This window comes from Malus domestica, chromosome 08, assembly GCF_042453785.1.
Source record: "Malus domestica chromosome 08, GDT2T_hap1".
NCBI lineage: Eukaryota > Viridiplantae > Streptophyta > Magnoliopsida > Rosales > Rosaceae > Malus > Malus domestica.
This window is the reverse complement of record NC_091668.1, coordinates 1,250,881-1,266,889: the sequence shown is the minus strand read 5'-3', so window position 1 is coordinate 1,266,889 and position 16,009 is coordinate 1,250,881. Positions and strand designations below refer to the sequence as shown.

The window sequence follows — 16,009 nt, the reverse complement described above, 5'->3', positions numbered from 1 at the left end:
TATATATATATATATATATATATATATATATATATAGTGTGTGTGTGTGTGTGTATTCATTTAGTTAATTAATTAGGACGAAATTAACATGTGGGTAGCTCGAAAACTCTAGTATTTAAGGAGGGCCAGGTCGAGGCTTGAGACAGACAGAACCACAGAGCTATAGCTTATTAATCACAGCTATAGCACAATTTAAGTAAGCAAAATCCAAGAAATAAAGAATGAAGCCATTTACTAGTCTCATTCCTTCATTTCTGTTGTTAATAATATTTCATGGGTTCTCTCGGACGGCCCACGCTGCCGGTGGCAATTGGCAAGTGTTGGCAACCATTGGCGTTTCTGCCATGCACATGCAGCTCTTAAAAAATGACCGCATCGTCCTGTTCGACCGCACAGACTTCGGCACATCCAACTTGTCCTTGCCAAACGGTAATTGCGTCAACAATGACTGCACCGCCCACTCTGCCGAGTTCGTCGTCCAGACCAAAGCCTTCCGGCCCCTTACAGTCTTATCCGACGTCTGGTGCTCCTCCGGCTCCATGGCCCCCAACGGAAACTTAATCCAAACCGGTGGCTTCAATAGTGGAGAACGCCGCGTTAGAGTTTTCCAACCCTGCACGGGTTGTGATTGGACGGAGGTTGTGGACGGCTTGGCGGTTCGCCGTTGGTACGCCACCAATCATGTTCTGCCCGATGGACGCGAGATTATCATCGGCGGCCGGGGACAATTCAACTATGAATTTTATCCGAAGACCGACTCTACAAGCAATGTCTACAGCTTACCGTTCCTTTCGCAGACCAATGACGCCGGCCAAGAAAACAATCTATACCCTTTTGTTTTTCTCAACCCTGATGGCAACTTATTTATTTTCGCCAACAATCGAGCTATTTTGTTGGATTACCTGAAGAACGTCATCGTTAAAACCTACCCGCAAATACCCGGCGGCGACCCGAGGTGTTACCCTAGCTCGGGTTCAGCCGTGTTGCTGCCGTTAAAAAACTTGACGGCTCCGTCTGTTGAGGCTGAGGTTTTGGTTTGTGGTGGAGCTCCAAAAGGATCTTTTGTCCAGGCTAATAAGGGTACTTTTGTGGATGCTCTAAACACATGTGCTCGGATCAAAATAACCGACCCTAATCCACAGTGGATTGTTGAAACTATGCCTCAAGCTAGAGTCATGGGTGACATGTTATTGCTCCCAGACAGCACTGTTTTACTCATCAACGGTGCATCGTCTGGGGTTGCAGGTTGGGAAATTGGTCGTAACCCCGTTCTCAACCCAGTTGTGTACCGACCAGATAATGCATTTGGGTCAAGGTTCGAACAACAAAACCCCACCACCATACCGCGGATGTACCATTCCTCAGCATTATTGGTACGCGATGGTAGAGTGATCGTTGGAGGTAGTAACCCCCACGATAAGTACCAATTTGGCAGCAACGTGCTTTTTCCAACAGAATTTAGATTGGAGGCATTTAGTCCTGAGTATCTCGACGCCAAGTATGCGGATTTGCGTCCTACAATCATCAATCCCCTAAACCAAGCCAAAATCCATTACGGAAGAAAATTGACCGTTCAGTTCTCGCTTACGGGGACACTAGCAATGAATTCAGTGTTGGTGACGATGGTGGCGCCGCCTTTTAGCACACATTCGTTCTCCATGAATCAAAGGTTGTTGGTTCTTGGTGCAGAGAACGTACAAAAGGTAGGGCCAACAACGTATCAAGCTCAAGTGACGACACCGCCTTCAGTAAATCTTGCGCCTTCCGGATATTACATTTTGTATGTGGTTCATCAGCAAATACCAAGCGAGGGCATCTTTGTTCATATTTACTGAGAACCTTGAAGTCACATTTCATTTCCAAAATGAAGAAAACATTTCATTTCCAAAATGAAGAAACATAAATGGTTATCAGTTGAAAAAGAAAATGTTCATATACACAGATCAAGCTAGCTAAGAGTGCACAACTTGTCAGATGTAATTTCGATCACAATTTGCAAGTTGTACTTTCAATTTCTTTTGTAGTTTGTTTCTTTTTTACCGAAATTGTAAAGCTTGTGTTTAAACTGATGAATAAAGTTATATTTAAGTTATGTTGAACTTTTGCCTACTTACAAAATAGATCAATCAAACGCTACTAAGTACTGACAAGGGCACAAAATCAAAAGTAGTAAAGCAAGGGCAAATACAAGATTGATCTCATAGAAATTGCCTTAAAAGCCGAGTAAACAAGATTAATTTAAAAACGAACGATGGATTGACGGTGATTAAAAGGTAAACTAAACGAAATGAATCAAAAGGTAAACGATGGATGTGTTATTTAAAACTAAAATTGGAAATCGAAAGAGAGACAAAGTAGGAAGAATAGATCATCATATTAGGGTTTCACCATGCCCTAGCAAAAGTGCTTAGTTACAACAAGAGATAAAAATAAAAGGAAGATATAACTCAAAATCCATGGTGATGCACATCTCAAGCTCTTCTTCTCCGTCAAACAAAAATTGTATGTGTATGGAGGCAATGTAAAGAGGGCATAAGGCACCTTATTTATATTAAAACAACACAATTCTAACTCTAAAAAGTACAATAAAAACTCCTAAAATGAAACAAAGACCTAAACAAAAAGAACACAAACTAGGAAAGAATCATATTCTTAGCTTGGGAAACACGTAATCTGACTTGCAGGCTTGATTTGGGATCCTTCCATCTTCTAGAAAATTTCAACAAAAATAGGTAACTAGTAACTCTTTTTGTTAGCTTTCCAGGTATGGAACATTAACTAGGAAAAATTGGGAAAGTTTTCAAATCTTCATTCACGCAAGTACACAATCCTGAAGGCAATCAATCTGTTGGTATATGGTCCAGCCCATGATCAATGTTCTAGATTATTCTAGTAAGCAAGTGAGGTGGCTGGAGCATGCTAGACAATTCTAGCATGTTATTAAGTTGATGGAAGAAGCTAGAGAGTACTAACTTCCTTGGTTGCAAATGGAAAGATCTAGAAGCTACAATTTTGTGGCTAGTCTAGAATTATCTATGGTAGAGGTTTGAAGAATACACTAGAAACTAGTAGAATGCCAAACTCTCACCTATAAATACGGGTGTGATGTTGTAATGAAGTAACCAATTAAGAACCAAGTGTGAGTAGCAAAGGATCAAGTCCAAAGCTAGAGTTCCACTCCAAGAGTGAGAGTGGGAGTGTTCCACTACACATTGTGAGTGAAGTTTAGAGTGATAGAAAGTGTGTGTCATACTTTCTTGTATCCATCAAGCCTTGTCTTTGGCTTGTACCGACATTCCTAACACAATCAACTTCCGCGAGATTGTCTTAGTAAACTAGAACATTTGGCTTCGTATGAAATTATGAAATTTGAGCACAATGATTCTCAATCTCTTAGTTCTCTCTTCTAGTTGGCCTTGCATAAAAATTCCTCCGAAAAGTCGATTTATCTTCAAAACCCTCCTAAGTGTGCATATTGGCTGAAATTGGGAAAATAGAAGTAATGAGGCTCTTTTAAAACCAATTCCTTAACAAAACTTAGGAATAATAATTGACATCAAGAAATAAAACTTATCAGGCACTATTGGATAATATATTACTTGCAAATTTTTTGGTATTTGCAAGTTGCACCTTCAATTTTCTTTTGTATTTTGTTTCTTTTTGCTGTATAGTTTGGATCATTACATGGTAACTTAGACAAAATTTTGTAAGTTTGTATTACTAGATGTTTTACAACTCCAGCCTCAGAACATTAGAGGTGTTTCTCGGATGTTGAAGTTGAACTAACAGGTTTCGATTTTGTCGCTGCAATATTTCAGAGAGGAAGTGTTTATAAACAACAATTTATTACCTAATTAGCGATTACTACTAACGTGTGCGACACGACTCAGTCGTCTCGAATTAGATGGCTGCATTATTTCTGAGCTTGTGAAATTTGAAATCATGCGCCATCGTTTCTTTTTGGTACATAAACTATGTGAATTTTAGAACTCAAATAACGAAACAAGCAAGGCTTTGAGATCTCTGTTAAGTCCTCCTTCCACAAGGCACCCGAAAACTTTAAAATTCGGGTTGGATTTCTTCCACTCGAAAACACGACCTAGTGTTTAATGATGCATCAGGTTGCCCCATTAGTTAAGATCCAGTCTAGCTAGCTCGGTTTGTTAACTTGTAACATCCTAGATGAACAGATGGTTTGCCTGGAAAAAACTTGTCCCACTTTTTATTAGAGTTTGTGTTTTATTTGTATTTCAATGGAGTTCTCTGTGTTAGAGTTTGAAGAACAAAACAGCAATGGTGTTTAGAGAGAAGATGATTGAATATGTCTCTTGGATTTCACTCAATTAGACCAAATACATTTTTGTAACCGTTATGTATGTAGAGGAAGGGAGATCATTCACTCACCAATACACAACACAATCTCAACCATTCATTGCTATCATCCTATGAGATGATGCCACTTGTCTTATTCTATCACTTAGATCCTATGCTAGAGAAGAGACCACTTGGACTATGATCCAATGGCTCAGATTACATCAGAAAGATAAATCACATAAAAGGAAAATCAAAATTTGTAACTTTAGCTCCAAGATATTAGCTCAAGGGTTACACATCAACACTCCCTTCTAACCCTTTAGCTGATTTCACACCAAGTAGATCTCTTAGGTAAACAAATCGATCCTTTGACAGAGCCTTGGTTAGTATATCTGCAATCTGGTCTTCTGTTTTGCAGTAGACGAGTTCAATCTCCTTTGTTTGGATAGCTTCCCTGATAAAATGAAATTTCCTACTGATGTGCCTAGTTCTCTGGTGAAGAACTAGATTCTTTGCCATTGCTATGGCTGAAGTGTTATCACACAGAATTGGTGTGCCTTCCACTTGCTCCTCTCCAAAATCTTCAAGCACAAACCTTAGCCATTTAGCATGTGATGTTGCTTCTGCAGCACTGACATATTCTGCTTCTGCAGTGGACAGTGCCACTGTGTTTTGTTTGATTGATGCCCATGAAAACATACCGGATCCAAGTGTAAATGCATATCCTGAGGTGCTTCTCATGTCATCCTCAATTCCTGCCCAGTCACTATCACAATACCCTATTAGAGTAGTTGTCTTCCCTTTTACAAATTCAATTCCAAAATCAAGAGTGCCCTGAATATATCTCAACACCCTTTTGGATGTTCCCATGTGTTTCTTTGTGGGGTTATGCATGAATCTAGCAAGTAAACTAGAAGCAAACATTATATCCGGCCTTGTAGCAGTCAAGTATAACAAGCTACCTACAACTTGTCTATATTCACTTTCATTTGCTGCTTCACTACCATCTGTCTTGCATAACTTCTCATTCACAACCAGTGGTGTTGCCACTGATTTGCAATCTTTCATCCCAAATTTCTCAATAAGCTTCATTGCATATTTCCTCTAGTGGATAAAAATGTTTTTATCTGTTTGTACTACTCCCATGCCAAGAAAATGTTGAAGTAACCCCAGATCAGTCATCTCATAATGCTGCATCATGTCATTTTTGAACTCTTCAAGTAGTTTTGGACAACTTCCAGTATATACAATATCATCCACACAGAGTGAAACAATAATGATACATGTAGCTTCACTAGTTTTGACATAAAGTGTTGCTTCACTAGAGCTCTTCTTGAAACCTGCCTTGCTAAAATAGGAATCTATCTCATCATACCAAGCTCTTGGAGCTTGCTTCAACCCATACAGAGCCTTGTTCAACTTATACACCTTGGTTTCTTCACTCTCCTTCACGAAACCTTGTGGTTGCTCAACATAAACCTCCTCCTTCAAAGTTCCATTCAGAAAAGCAGATTTTACATCCAACTGATATAGGTTCCATTCCTTCTGTGCAACAAGTGCTATCAAGGTCCTAATAGTATCTAATCTTGCAACCGGAGCGAATGTTTCATTGTAGTCTATCCCAGGCTTTTGGGAATAACCTTTTGCCACCAGTCTGGCCTTGTTCTTCTGCACGGATCCATCAAGGTTCAACTTGGTTTTATAGACCCACTTAACACCAATGATTGGCTTGCCAAATGGTCTATCAACTAGCTCCCATGTGTTGTTCTTCTCAATCATTTCAAGCTCAGATTTCATTGCATTTTCCCATGACTCATCTAGAATAGCTTCTTCATAGTTTTCAGGTTCTACAATGCACATGTTACACTGAGCCATGATCTCATTGACACTTCTCCATTTCTGTGGTGTGTGATCAGTTGTTTGAGAGCTTTCGAAAACATTCTCACTTAGTGATGTAATAACATCCTCCACTTGAGTTGATGTATCCAAGAATTGACTTGGTTCACATACTTCCACTTGCTTCTGTCCTTCACTACAATCTGCCATTTGATTCTCAGCAATCATGGGGACTTGTATTTCACTCTTATCAGTGTTCTCCCACTCCCATGAAGCATTCTCATCAAAGTGTACATCTCTAGACAGGATGATCTTACTGGAACTCGGATCAAACACTATGTACCCTTTTTCACAGATTCCATAGCCTACAAAAATACACTTGCGACTATTTTCTTCAAGTTTATGCCTTAGTGTTGAGGGAATGTGCACATAGCATAGTGACCCAACAATCTTCAAGTGTGCAATACCTGGTTTTCTACCAGTGTATGCTTCAAATGGAGTTATCTTCTTGAGAGACTTTGAGGGACATCTATTAAGTATGTAGACTGCAGTGCTCACAGCCTCTGCCCAAAATGCATAAGAAAGACCCTTTTCATGCATCATAGACTTTGCCATTTCCACCACAGTCATATTCTTTCTCTCAGCTACTCCATTCTGTTGAGGAGAATATGCCATGGTAATTGCCTTTGAATTCCAAGCTCATTGCAGTAACTGTCAAATTCGGTTGATAAGAACTCTCCACCCCGATCACTCCTTAGACATTTCACCTTATATCCACACTGCAACTCTGTCATTGCTTTAAACTTCTTGAAACAATCAAATGCACTTGACTTGTTTCTGAGAAAATATACCCAAGACATCTTAGTACAATCATCAGTGAACAACAAAAAGTACTTATTTCCAGAGATAGATTCAGTTTGCATTGGTCCACATATATCTGTGTGAACCAATTCCAATGGAAGTTTAGCTCTCCAAGCTGATTTTGATGGAAAAGACTCTCTGTGTTGCTTTCCTAGCATGCAGCCTTCACACACAGCAGAGGTTTTCTCCAAATGAGGCAATCCACGAACCATTTTTTGATCTTCAAGCATTTTGATGCTTCTGTTATTTAGATGCCCCAAACGTTTATGCCATATCTGCATACAGTGTGTCACACTTGCTTTCAAGGCTATCTGATTTGCGGGCATCATTGTAAGAGGAAAACACTTGTTGTTTGTCATCTGCACTCTAACAACAAGATTATCCAGTGACCAACCATCGAAGATATTCACAATATTTCCTCCAAACAATAGATAGTACCCGTTCTCCATCATCTGTCCAACACTTAGCAGATTCTCTTCAAGTCCAGGAACAAGCATCACTTATTGAATGTGCTTTCTTCCCAATTTGGTCTTTATAACAAGAGTCTCATTTCCTGCAACCTGAACAATTTCTCCAGTTCCCATCTTCACCCTGGAAGTCAGATTCCTTTGAATGTTGATTAGTAACCTTTCATCACCTGTCATGTGGTTACTACAACCACTATCAATGTACCATGAATGATTCACCTTCACATCTGTCATAGCATTACATGCATAGAACAGGGTACCAGTTTCTTCAACCTGGTTTACATAGTTCACCTTCTGTATATTTTTGTTTCCATGGCAGTCTCTGATCACATGCCCAAGTTTCCCACAACCTGTGCATTTAGGCTTCCCTTCAAACCAACATTTGCCATAATGCAATTTATCACAGTGTCTACAAGCTGTCTTGTTTCCATCATTAGAGACATTTGGTTTGTGAACAAAATTTGGCTGATTATCCCACTTCTTTCCTTTGGATTTCCAGTTTTTCTGAAACTTTTGATTTCCAGAATAACCTACTCCCTTAGGGTTTTTACCTCCAACATTTAGACTAGTAAAAGCTCGTTAAGTAGAATTTTCAGCATGTCTATCCAATCTGAGTTCAAAACTTTTCAGAGAAGCAACTACCTCTTGAACCTCAAGAGTTTCAAGGTCCTTAGAATGTTCAATTACGGAACAAATAGGATCATATGATCTAGGCAAACTAATCAACAATTTTTGCACAACTCTCTCTCTAGATAGATCCTCACCATAACTCTTCATTTGATTCATTATATCAAACAATCTAGTAAGATATACATGTTGGAAATGTGCCCTAAAACCAATCATATGATGATACTTTACGGACATTTCAAATGTTAAACTAATCTAGTTTAACATATAAAGGGCAAAGATTATTGTTTGAGCCGTCTCATATAAATGTTATATGCTTAAACGATAAAGTCCAAGGAATATGTGATTGGGAGAATGCAATCTAATGAAGTTAGATTAATGAGACCATTCTTTCGTAGACACATCCTAAATGTTCCTGATCATAGGATTACCAATTGGGCATTGACAGTCCGTTAAGATCAGTACGTACTGTGTCTTCTCTCAGGGAGAGTGACTAGTCTCGAGTCATTGGTGTGTGTGACATCAAGACAAGTACGTAGGTGCTCAATAAGAGAATGAGTTCACTGAACGTGATCAACGAAGAGTTCTTATATTCCATGTCACATGAGAACTCATGGTTGGGATAATGCAAAGTAGTCCTTTGACCTGAGGCATCACAGTTGTCTTGTGGTTAAGTCCTTAATCTTTGATTATGTCTAATTCACCCCCTAGGGGTGTCACGGCATCGTTGGGGTTAAGCCACTTAGCTATGGAGACAAGTAAATGCGCAACAAGGGATCTCTAACCTTCAAACAGTTGAGGGAGAATACTCTATGATATGATTTGGAATCTCTGGCCAGAGTATGAATGAGATTGGGGAATGCGTTCCAAATCACATTCAAGGAAATCATATAAGCAAACGATTCACATTGGATAGTAGACATGAGTAAATAAACTATCATACCAAACAATGTGGTCAAGAGTATTAGATTAGGGAAGGACCGTATTGCATTTGTAATCCCGAACTGAATAGGTTCTCTAACCTCTTCTGATTAGCTTGGGTAACCATGACATGCTGCTAGGCGTCAACCATGGTTTGTGGAAGCCCTATACGTGTATAACCACTAAAGGGAGAATTGAAAATTGTTTCAATTCACAATCGATGTAAAATTGTTTTAATCGCCCACTGCCTCGCTAAAAGGAACCTAATGGATCGCACACCATAAAAGGTGGAGATTGAAGATTAAACGGAAATGAGTAAGAATGATTAAATGGTTTAATCATTTATTTATGGCAAGGATTAATTAATATGTTAATTAATCAAACGAATAAGTTCGTTAAAGACCTCGGGATAGTTTTGGACCTTAAGGCCCAATGGGCTTCGAACGTCAAGCCCATTAACTTAAGTTGTATGACAATTTAATGAATAAAGATTCATTAAGGCCCAAAAGCCCAAAACTCCCTAAATGGCCGGCCATATGTGTATGAATTAGGGTTTTGGTTGTTTAGGTCACTTAAAGAAGTGACTATATAAATGACTTTATAGCCAAATATTCATTAATGTGATTAAGGGTTTATTTTGGGTGAAAATGGGTGAGAATTGTCTCTCCATTTTCTCTCTAAAGAGGCCAACACCTTGGAGGGTACATCTAGCAATCCTACTACTCCAAGGTCACTCATTTCTTCTACAATCTAACCTTGGTGAAGAGACTTAGAGGTTCTCAATTTTGGGAACTTGGAGAACCTATTCTTCCATCCAAATCCATGGATCTAAGAAGCAAGGAATGAAGGCCCTATCTCTTTGGGTGATTAGCCTTTGCTTATGCAAAGAGGAATCTACAAAGGTATTAATTTCAACTCACTTTGTTTTGAGTTGATTATTGGTTCACCAAACTACTAGGCTTTGAATTTCATGGTAATGTTTTGTTTTTGAGTGCATGCAAGCATGATTCCGCCTTTAATTGTTAATTGCATGCTATATGATGTTGCTCAAATGAACATGTTTTTCAAAATAAATCCTTCAATACAGATAAGGATTCATTATCTTTCATGCGAGTATATTCAAATTCTCGACGCAAACCTTGCAATTTTACGCTCCTTACTTGCTCATCTCTTCTGAACTCTTGCTTCAGAATGTCCCAAGCACCCTTTGAAGTCTCTTCGTTCACAATTATGGGGAAAATTTGGTATGAGACAGCACCTTGGATCAACCCAAGTGCACGAGCATCCTTCATCAGGATTTCAGCTAACGTCGGCTTCTCCACTTCAGTGACCTCGATATCTTCTATCTTCTTCTTCTCCTTCTTTGGATTTGAAGCATCGAACCCATTTTCAACGAGATCCCATAACCCATGAGATTTCAGAATGGTTTTCATTCGAATACTCCAGAACTCATAATTTTCTCCATTGAAAACTGGCGTGCGAAGCTCAGCAGTGCCCAATCCTGCCATGTTAGACATCGGATTCAAGAAATCACACCACCTCGATCGTCGTATGAGCTCGATTGCAGCTCGAATCAATTCCAGTTTTCTTTTCACAGATTTACGCCCAGTTTAGATAACCGAACCCGGCTCTAAGGCCATATTAGAGTTTGTGTTTTATTTGTATTTCAATGGAGTTCTCTGTGTTAGAGTTTGAAGAACAAAACAGCAATGGTGTTTAGAGAGAAGATGATTGAATATGTCTCTTGGATTTCACTCAATTAGACCAAATACATTTTTGTAACCGTTATGTATGTAGAGGAAGGGAGATCCTTCACTCACCAATACACAACACAGTCTCAACCATTCATTGCTATCATCCTATGAGATGATGCCACTAGTCTTATTCTATCACTTAGATCCTATGCTAGAGAAGAGACCACTTGGACTATGATCCAATGGCTCAGATTACATCATAAAGCTAAATCACATAAAAGGAAAATCAAAATTTGTAACTTTAGCTCCAAGATATTAGCTCAAGGGTTACACATCAACACTTTTGGTAATCAAGTTGCAGAATTGCAATGTTGATGTTAATGTTGGCATGGAGGAGTAGCTTTCAGATCTTTGATGGAAAAATCGAATTGCCCAATAATTAAAAACCCATCAGTTAGAAAGTTCATTCAATCAGTTTCCTTCCGTATATGATAATATATCCTATAACAAAGTTCTTGTCTATTAGCTGATTCGCTCCTTAAATCGTTTTAAGGATGATTACGTTGGAGAAAATGGAGATATGTTTAAATCAAGCATAATTACAAGATAATTCATAAAGAAACCATCATGCATTCAATTACAACTACTGCCTTTAATCGAAATATATTTTCTGTTTATTTTTAGAATGTGATATTCTGAAATACTTTGACAGGAAGGAATTCAAAAGGGTTGGTAGGAAGGTGTGCACCTTGTGTTGGCCAACTGACCCTAATCTACATACGCAACTGAGTTGTGAAAGTTCGACTCTTATCCTCTATTTTGACCCTAAACTAGTGTATTTCATGGAAATGATTTCAAATTTGGAGTCAGAGGTAGGCACAAGTTTCTTTAGAACTAAAAAGAGCGAAAGAAAAGCTTATAATTTTGTTCTACGGAATCACAAGTTGTTTATGGGTCGTTTTCAAGTATTTGAGTTAACAGTAAAAAAATGCCGTTAAGATACCGTCATTCAGAGAAACTCCATATGAACAAGTCATGCATATTGGATGCAATTTCAAACACGTTTAATTGGAATCTGCTGTTCTTATCTAGTAATTAATTAATGTCAATTACTTCATCAAGTTGAACATTGTTGCTTGTGACTTGTGCATGGAAATAGAGTGCCTACCTAACTTCTAGTTAATCTCTAAAACCTTCTTATCCTTCTTCTTATTTTACTTGTGAAAACGATGCTTGCTGAGCTGAGAAGATTGGACGTCTATGGTCCTGGTTATCAAAGTGGAAAAAAATATATAAAGTACGTCTAAATTATATGTTGGAAATGTTTTATTTATTAATTAGTACAACAATATCTTTAATTATTATTATTTCTTCGGTTTGAGTGGCTGGACTAAACTCAACAAACCAAAACATTATAAACGGCAACATTCCTGGATGAAGACAGGGGAGCATTCTCAAGAGTATGAAACAAAACTTAATTATCTTCTCTCTGTAAATACAAATTCGCATTGCCAATTCTTGTCAAGAAAGTCTTTGCACGTACGTATTGATTAGGCTCAACAAGGAGTGAGAACTTCAAACACTATTGATTGGTTCATCAATATTGAAACTAGATAATTAAGGTAGGTCATTTTAAAAGCGTTTAAAATTCGGAGTCCTCATCAAATAATATTTCTTGCATTATATTTTTGTCTCTCCACCAGCAACGGTTTTGTCTCCTGGTGGTAAGAAAAAAGGTTTATTCCCTTTGCCTATGGTGCTTATAAGTTCATGAATCAAAGGTTTGACTCGTACAGTTTGGTGGTTTTGTCTCCTTGCAAGCTCGCATGGCTGCTAATCATTCTTCAGATTCATGAATTAAGAGTTTTATTCAAATTCCAGATATAATAAGTGAGGAAACTTTCACGATGCTCTCGAACTAACAATATTCTTCGACCAAAACTAGAAAATAAAGGGCACTAAGAATTTTCACACACAGAATGTTGCAAAGATGGTGTATGGTGGATATATATTGTAAAATACTGAGACGTGCCTTTTTTATTTTGCACGCCCCGACCATTTAAGAATTGAGATGATAATGTCAAAACTAGCCAGATCGATTTTCAATTATTGTGAGAATATAAGATCAGAATGAAGTACATTATAAACTTATTGGAAGAACTTATGTGCGTGACCAACCGTACATTATAAACTTATTGGAAGAATTTATACGCGTATCCATAAGACATTCTGATTGATCTTCCTCAACCGTATATATGCATATATAATCATCAGAATAAACTAATTAAGGAATATCTCATCTAATAACAGTGAAGAATTAATTAATGGATCATGATTTGACTTTCTCATGTTTTTTTTTATAATGAATTTATATAATTTTACTCAGAAACTTTGATAACCATATCCTTTTTTTGTAGAAAACGTAAATGTCATGTAAAACATTGTTTTCGTTAAGCAGAAGATGCTTTTTTTAAAGCTATAGCTAGGGACCTAAACAATGTGTAGAACATGCTCACACTATATTTATCTGTTTTGCGAAAGAGATATTTGAACTGATTCGAGCCACCGTGTAGAGCTAGCATGCAACTAGCTTTAGATATATGTATATATTTAGGGATGGTTTGGGGTTACTTAAATATTTTTAAAAGCAGTTTCTTAAAAAAGTTGGAGTCTTAATTGTGTTTGGTTCATGAAAACAAAGTGTTTTTTTTTTAAGTTCATATGTCCAAAACAGTAGAAAGCAGAAACAACCCTACACATGCTTGCACTTTTTTTTTTGTAGGAAAATGAATAGTACCAATTAATAAAACTTTCATATTGATAGTTCTACCCCTTATCATTTTTTTTTTCCTAAAAACACTTTTAGTACTATAGTTTACCAAACAATTACCATTTTTTTTTCACAGTTGATTATTTTCATAGCACAGCAAAAACAATTTTGAAAAAAAAAAAACACAGGAACTCCAAACTAGCCCTTCATTTGCTGTCACATATGCTTCTCTATAAGTATGTTCGAAAATGAATCTGAGAATTTGTCAAAGAATACCGAAACTAGATAATTATGAAGTGAAGCTAAAAAAAAGTTTGCATTTGAGTTTAAGAAATCGTTATGCACACAAATCTGTACAAAACTTGCAAGAAGAAAACTAGATAATCGGTTTCCTTTTCTTATTTAATCATATATAATTTGCTTAATAATCATAACGTGATGCTAAATATAAAATATAATATTGATGATCCATACATTCAAGGTATGTGATTGATCAAGTCAATTGGAGGTGGATTGTCTGACCTCCCATTTCCATACTATTTTCATCCCCTTCTATTTTGTGTGGTCACGGTTAAACCACGTCAACATTTTATATTCTTATTACTTTTTGTTTTATTATTTTTATAAAAAAATAATATAAAATGTTAACATGATTTAACCGTGACCATACAAACAGAAGTGGATGAGAAGAGTATGGAAATGTAAGGGCAGAAAATCCACCTCTGAGTCAGTTAGTTCAAGTTACAGCTGCATGGTTTTAAAATAAAATAAATTTACGGTACAGGACATAGGGCTCGGACTCTGCTTTAGGAACTAGTAGCTGCCGGCCCCAAGCTATATACATACAAAAAAAACCCTAGATCGGCATTGTCGGCAGCAATGATATGCCATGCATTGCCATTAACTGGTTTCATTTCTCTTGTTTAATATTTGCACCAGGTGCAGACCATATAGGAAGAGAGATTGACCCATCGATATATTAGGACAACATTTACATACACACACACACACACACACACACACACACATATATATATATTCAAGCCTAAAGCCTCTTTATTTAGATACGATTCGATTATGGCTGGCCGTTTATGCCAAAACCCTCTTTCTTTGCACGTTTATATATATTCAAGCTTTTGCTTGTATGTTGAGGGTCTTTGTTAAAGTCAAATATTAGTGAATATAGGAATGGCCTTTTCTGTCAGGGTAACCATTTAGATGATATAAGTATATATTAAAAAGTCAATGTATTTTAGGTAGGAAGTTTTTCAGAGGTAATGTTATCCTTACACTCATTTTTACTTCTTACATACCTAATTTTCGGCTGTCATATCAAATGAACTGAAGAAAATACTTGATTTTATCCCTAGATTACAAGATTCATTATTGTACAATAGAACTAGTTGTATACATTCAGAATGTATCAATAAATTACACAATTTGCCGTGAAATTCTTTTTCAACATGGTATTAGAGCGAATTTTGTTTGAACTCGAATATTGGGTTTGTATTCTTTCTAAACAGCATTGCTGGGTGTGATTTAAGTGTGTAGTATTAACGTGCTTGTCTTTACTTTCTCGATGTGGAAGTTCTCTTCACGTGTGACCCATAAATATATGATCGCACATAAGGGGGCATGGTAGAAATCCCACATCGGAGATTTGACAAAACAAATTACCATTTATATACAAATGGTTCCATTTGTAATTACACTGAGATCTTTTAGAATAAAATCTCACACACCTCTTGGGCTACAGGTTGTTAGGTTGAGAACAACATCGGTGTTGAACCATTTGGCCCGTCTCTCTGAAACTATACCAATAATATGACTCTTGAACACAAAAATTTATGCATATTTTGTATCATAATATCATGGACACTGAATGCTAGTAATGTACTTGTGCGATTGAAATATTTTCTCTTTCTGATTGGTCTAATCAAAATTAAGAGTGATGAGAATATATAAGATGACAAAGGTTTGATCGCAGGGAGGTTTGACCGAGCGTTATATTTAGTTACTGGAATATAATATATTTATTGCCGTCACCTTGTCAACTCCCTCAGCCATACACGCATTGGACAACCTTTACATTATTATTAGGATGCAAGATTGTACAATTAATACAGACCAAATGTCCAGAAAATAAAGAGAAGTGCAATGGATATCTACCAAATGGAATATTAGAACCATGCATGATCAAGAATCTAATTAATATTATTGTTCTGATCTTAGTATTAATTAACCTAACAAGAGCAGCTTTCTGCAATACACATTGATAAGTTTGCTTCCCAAAAATGAATGTATATACACAAAAATTTCTCTTTCATATACCAAAATATATAACATCATTCAACTCAAAATTAAGTTCAAAATTAAGAAGTTAATAATTAGACTTCGAAAGATAGTTTTCACTCTTGACGACTTATATCGATTTTTGACCTAAACAAGCAATCATTTCATATTTTGTCTCTAATTAATATATGTATGCATTAATCTGATCAATTTTTTTTATACGTACC

General features: G+C 37.0%; 1 protein-coding gene across 1 annotated transcript; it reads left to right on the top strand.

Annotated features, from left to right (window-relative positions):
• The first annotated feature begins 104 nt into the window (after positions 1-104).
• LOC103440280 (aldehyde oxidase GLOX1-like) lies at positions 105-2,099 on the top strand. Its single transcript, XM_008378957.4, has one exon. It carries the CDS (start codon positions 222-224, stop codon positions 1,833-1,835), a length of 1,614 nt encoding a protein of 537 aa, XP_008377179.1. The 5' UTR covers positions 105-221; the 3' UTR covers positions 1,836-2,099.
• Positions 2,100-16,009: the final 13,910 nt, after the last annotated feature.

Coding starts and splice junctions, on each gene's coding strand:
- LOC103440280 (XM_008378957.4), top strand. CDS start 222: ATGAAGCCATTTACTAGTCTCATTCCTTCATTTCTGTTGTTAATAATA.